We start from the raw sequence: 5,538 nt of genomic DNA on the forward strand, positions 1-5,538 counted from the left end.
CCCAGTCAGCCTGAGGTGGGTCCCCTCCTGCGCCTGGGGAGTCGGTGGGTGGGGAGGGTTCCCGCAGGACAGGCTGAGAGAGCGAGGATCTCCCGCGGGACTGAGCCCGGCAGCGCGTCCAACTGGGGCCTCCCAGGCTCGGGCTGGGCCGTGGGGCACTGCGGGTGCCGGGCCTGCGGGCGCAGACGGCCCACCGCCTCCCGGCCGGTGCTGGATGCTGGAGAGGGAGCCCGCGCGCCAGTGCCAGTCGGGGAGGAGCAGTTAACACAGACACACACCAAGTAAACCCCAAGCCCGGGCTTCGGACCACGGAGCCCAGAGGATTGCCTGTGGGGGTACAAAGGGGGACAGAGGGGAAATTACAAGCAGGGCGGACTGACTTCCACCGCTGTGGAGCCTTTCCGAGGGTCGCCCCGGGCGCTCAGCCCCGCGGAGGCAGGAGCCTGGGGCGGAGGCGAGTCTGGGATGGGGGAGGTGAGTCCCAGGAGGAGGGAAGTCCTAGACGAAGAGGTGAGACCGAGGGCGTCGGGCCCACTGAGGCAAGGCGGGGCCGCCGACCCCCAGACCCGGGCCCGGGCCTGTCAAGCCCCGCCGCTGGCCCCGGGGTGTGCTTGAGGGAATAGGAAGATGAGAGATGCTGCCCCCGCCCGGGGGATCCGCCCGCTGCGGGGCGGGGGTGGGGGTGACTGGGTCGGGAGCCAGAGGGGAGGAGCCAGGGTGAGTGGGTCCCCAGCCTTTAGCCCCCGGAGCCCCAGCTCCCGGGAGTCGCCCCTTTGACTCCTGCGGGGACCGAGGCGGCCGCGGGCCCAGCGCTCGCCCGCCTCCAGCGAGCGCGGCTCTGCCGGCGTGGCCAGCCGAGCTTGACCTTGGGTCGGTAGCCATCGGGTTGGACGGCCGTGCACGGGAAGCACCGTCTTCGAGCCTCTTCTCTGTCTCCGAAGCGGACGGCGCTGCCGAGAGCGCGGGCCCGCCCTCCTGCCTCCCGCTCTCCCCATGCACCTGCCCGGCTGCGCCCCAGCCATGGCCGACGGCAGCTTCTCGCTCGCCGGCCACCTGCTCCGCAGCCCGGGCGGCAGCACCTCGCGGCTGCACAGCATCGAAGCCATCCTGGGATTTACCAAGGACCACGGGATCCTCGGCTCCTTCGAGGCGGAGCCGGGCGCCGGGGTCACCAAGGAGCGAGACCGGAGGCCGGGCGCCAGGGCTACCTGCCCTAAGGCGCCCGCAGGAGGCGCCCAGCCCTGCCCGCCGCCCGCCCCGCCGCCCGCTCCGGAGTACGAAGGTGAGTGCGCACCCGGGCTGCTGCGAGCCCCCAGGGAGCCCAGACTTAGACACGCCGCAGGACAGAGCGCCCAGCCTTAATTTTTATCAAGGCTCCTGGGTGCGGGTTTGATGGCAGGAGCTTCCAGTGTGAGTTCAGAGAAAGCGTAGGGGAGCCTCGCAGCCCTCACCGCCCCCCCCCCCTCCCGCCGGGTCATCCCGGAGCCCGCAACTGGCTGCCAGTGCGCTAGGGTAGGCGGGGTGGGTCTAGGGAGACTCCCGGGAGTGTCTCTGACCTTCCGGGGCCCCGCCGCCCCAGGCCCCCGCCCCTACTGCCCCAAGGAGTCCGGGGAGGCGCGGCCGAGCCCGGGGCTGCCCGTCGGACCCGCAGGCGACGCGAAGCTGTCGGAGGAGGAGCTGCCCAAGAAGAAGCACCGGAGGAACCGCACCACCTTCACCACCTACCAGCTGCACGAGCTGGAGCGAGCGTTCGAGAAGTCCCACTACCCCGACGTGTACAGCCGCGAGGAGCTGGCGGGCAAGGTCAACCTCCCCGAGGTCCGGGTCCAGGTAAAGCGCTCAGGTCGTCCCAGTGTGTATGTGTGTGTTGTGAGGGCGGGGGGGGGGGGGGGGGAGTGGGGTAGTCCGAGCTGCAGCCAATGCTCCCTTGAATCCCCGGAGCCCACGCATTTATGATGCCACTTTTCCCATTGGCCTTCCTCGGCTTGGCTGGCCAGAGCCCCAACCGAGCGTCACAGACCTTCTTCCACGTGCCCCGCGCTGTCCTTGGGGCACTCGGTGCCAGTTCTCAGTTCCACATCCCCTCTGGGGTCTCCGTCTTCGGAGCTAAAGAGGGGAATCGGGACCGCGGGCGGGCAAGGACCGCTCATTAGTCGCAGCCAGGATGGGGTGTGTGTGGAGGGGTGAGTACCGAGCAGAGAGGGAATGCAGGCAGCAGCTGAGGGTTACCAGGTTGGGACCCCGAATGCCACCCTAGTCTCCAGTTGCGAGCACTCTGTTTAAAACCCCAAATCCTGTCTTCCTGCGAGCGGCCTGGCGCCTCGCCGTTGAAACTTCCCGGGGATTTATTTAAGGGCCTGACTTTGGCTTCTCTGGTGCACATCCAAACAGCTTCCTGCTGCAGAGGCCCTTTCTTTTTGTTGTAAAGGGGTTTTTGCTTTAATTAAAGCTGAATTATCTTTAATCCCTGATCATTAAAATATTTGAAAGCCTTAAATATTTGCTAGTCATCTGTGAAAAATCTGGGAGGATTTCCAAATTGGGAGAGTTTACAGAGGCCTGAAAGGAGTCACTGGGAACAAGTTTCACTGCATCTGAAAGGCAGGGGAGCTAAATGGTGTGTGTGTGTGTGTGTGTGTGTGTGTGTGTGTGTGTGTGTGTGTATTTCCAGGAAGTGAGATTCTCAGATGGTTGGGGGCTTTCAGCCTTGTCTTAAAAGTAAAAGGGGACAAGCTCTTGTCTTTGTCTCTTCTGCTCAATTTGAGGGTTTAAAGTAACGAGTAGATGTCATTGTTTTAAAACATAGTTCCCTAAGGTGGCTCAGGATTAACTGGCAAGGACAGTTCCATTTCTCCTAAAGTGTGGCAGTGACGCTGCAATGGTGTCATGGGAGGGGTGGACATATTAGCACCTGCTGTCCAGGGCGGGCAGCTGGTCTTAGGAAGAGGAAAAGCATCAAGTGAAAGATGGGAAAGAGTTGAGCCAAGCCTTCCAGTGCCCTTCGGAATAGAGGCCTGGCCCGTCAGGGGCTGCCTTCACACCTGATACCGCCTCTGTCCCACTTTCCTTCCTCCCTCTTCACTTGTCCTCTGACTGGTCCTTTGGGCTTGTCCTCTTGAGAACAGTGTCTGTGACTTCTCTGTGACTACAGGGCCAACAGTGTCCAGCGTATGGTGGGTGCTTAATGCAGGGCTACGATGTAATCAGATGGGGGTGGGGTGCTAAGCAGGGTCTCAGCTGTGTTGAGGCAGCAGTATAAGAGCTGACTTTCCAGGTCTTTAGCCCTCCAACTGGGGATACAGGATCCATCTGAAGACCTTGGCTGATATTCTGAGGGATGGAGTGGGACATCCTGAGAAGCAGGGGACGGGGGATGGGAACCCTCACCCAAGCCAGTGTTTCTCTTTTCTCGGTTATCTATCTGCAAACATCTCCTATTTCTGGGGAAATCGGAGCCTCAGGTATGTAGGTGAATACGTTGTGGGAAGGGAGCAGGCACTTACATTTTTTGTTCTCCCCTCCCCCCCAAATCCCAGCCTTACGCACACTTGCCCTGCTTGGCTCGGATAGGGGTGCCTCTTTTCTCAGCTCCCCTGGAGGTGCTCCTCCCCACCCTTATGGACTCACAACTGCTTTCTCCCCCTAAAGTCTCTAAAGTCATATCTACCCTCCATTTCCCTTCATAAAGTAACACTGAAGCCACCAGTTTGTCCAAAGTTCTTTCTAGATACTCCACTAAACTAGACCAATCCTCTCCAAGAATTGTTTCTGAGGATGCACCCTTTCTTGTGATTTTATCAGATCAAGAATGGATGTTTCATTGTTAAGAGACCAGACTTCACTCTGGCATGCACTTTCCATATGTAAAGGGGAAAAAAAGACTTGAACTCATTGAACCCATCTTAGGGTAATGTCAGAACTAGCTCCATAAAGTAAAAGTAGATATAATGAACTATTATAACCATCAAAAGCCCTTTATAAGCAATATAAAAAATTCTAAATGAGTATCAATTAAATAAAAATAAAAATCTTATCAAAGCAGCAACTCAAATATACTTAGGATAAAACTAACTCACACTTTCCTAAAAGTTATCATCACCAGTTATTCGTGGAAATGGCTGCACCTTAGCATCCAGTGATGCTAGTTACAGTGCTTAGCGTATTTGGTTTACATACATGTTTATAACAGCGACTAAAGGTAGGTAAAGCACAGAAAGTCTGATGGGGGGGGCGGTTACTGAGAGCTGAACCACACAGGGGGGAAGCAGAGTCAAAACGCAGTGTCAGGAGGGGTTGCCAACCAGCAGGTCACAGAAATGGGTGAGATCTGGGTTCTAAAGCCCCACGGTCTGATTCCAGGGTTAACTTCACTTTTTTGGAAACAGATACAACCATAGCTATAGGTGAGATACACAGGGACAAGTGTGGGACAAGGAGACCCAGAGGAAAGAGAGGAGGAGGAAGAGGACGGATAATGCGAGTGGGGGGGTGATGGGTGGGGGTGAAAGAAGTAGGTGCGAGATGGCCGCGCCCCAGTTTTACTTGGAGGTGGGGGGGAGTGAGCTGGCTGGGCTGCAGCTCCACGGCTGCTGTGCCGCCTTCCGCAGGTGTGGTTCCAGAACCGACGGGCCAAGTGGCGACGGCAGGAGAAGCTGGAGGTGTCGTCCATGAAGCTGCAGGACTCGCCCCTCCTCTCCTTCAGCCGCTCCCCGCCCTCGGCTGCTCTGGCGCCCCTCGGGGCGGGCGGCGGCGGGCCGGCGGGGGGGGCCCTGCCGCTGGAGTCGTGGCTCGGGCCGCCGTTGCCGGGCGGGGGCGCCACGGCGCTGCAGAGCCTGCCGGGCTTCGGGCCGCCGGCGCAGAGCCTTCCCGCCAGCTACACGCCGCCGCCGCCGCCGCCGCCCTTCCTGAACTCGCCGCCGCTGGGCCCCGGCCTGCAGCCCCTCGCGCCGCCGCCGCCCGCCTACCCCTGCGGGCCCGGCTTCGCGGACAAGTTCCCGCTGGACGAGGCGGACCCGCGCAACAGCAGCATCGCGGCGCTGCGCCTGAAGGCCAAGGAGCACATCCAGGCCATCGGGAAGCCGTGGCCGGCCCTCTAGGGGCGCGGGGCCCAAACCGGGCGCCTGACCACCCGCCCGGAGCCGACCACGCACCGCAGGCGTGCGCCCCTCTCCCTGGGACCCCGACCCGGCCACGCCTTCCCGTGCAGCCCGAAGCTGCAGCCAGGGTCTCGGGTGCGCATCCGTTCCAGACTGACCGGGAGGACTGACCCTCAGGCCGGCCGAGGCCCCTTAGCCACCCCAAACCCCCGGAGACCCCCAGCCTCACTGCTCGAGGGGGAGCAGCGAGCGGCCCGGCCCTGTCCGAGGGACCCAAAGCGCCGGGCCTCCGCGGTTCCCGGGCGGCGTGGCAGCCCCAGAAAACGACTGGGAGGAAGGGGTGGGGGGGCGGGGGCGGGGAAATAGAGTTTGAAGAATTGTTTGTATAAATAGTTTCAAAGTATTTAGAGGAAAATTAAAGATTTACTTGTTTTGGTTGGAC

At 60.7% G+C, this 5,538-nt stretch overlaps 1 protein-coding gene across 1 annotated transcript; it reads left to right on the top strand.

Annotated features, from left to right (window-relative positions):
* Positions 1 to 993: 993 nt before the first annotated feature.
* On the top strand, positions 994 to 5,118 carry RAX (retina and anterior neural fold homeobox). Its single transcript, XM_036321756.1, has 3 exons — positions 994 to 1,282; positions 1,580 to 1,830; positions 4,608 to 5,118. Exons 1-3 carry the CDS (start codon positions 994 to 996, stop codon positions 5,094 to 5,096), a joined length of 1,029 nt encoding a protein of 342 aa, XP_036177649.1. The 3' UTR covers positions 5,097 to 5,118.
* The last annotated feature ends 420 nt before the right edge of the window (positions 5,119 to 5,538 follow it).

This window comes from Myotis myotis, unplaced genomic scaffold (assembly GCF_014108235.1).
Source record: "Myotis myotis isolate mMyoMyo1 unplaced genomic scaffold, mMyoMyo1.p scaffold_m19_p_9, whole genome shotgun sequence".
NCBI classification, from domain to species: domain Eukaryota; kingdom Metazoa; phylum Chordata; class Mammalia; order Chiroptera; family Vespertilionidae; genus Myotis; species Myotis myotis.

What these genes read in the sequence shown, in the direction of transcription:
- RAX (XM_036321756.1), top strand. Translation starts at nt 994, where the DNA reads ATGCACCTGCCCGGCTGCGCCCCAGCCATGGCCGACGGCAGCTTCTCG. An exon ending in GCCCGCTCCGGAGTACGAAG is followed by an intron (nt 1,283 to 1,579) that starts GTGAGTGCGCAC and finishes CCGCCGCCCCAG; the next exon opens with GCCCCCGCCCCTACTGCCCC. An exon ending in TCCCCGAGGTCCGGGTCCAG is followed by an intron (nt 1,831 to 4,607) that starts GTAAAGCGCTCA and finishes CGCCTTCCGCAG; the next exon opens with GTGTGGTTCCAGAACCGACG.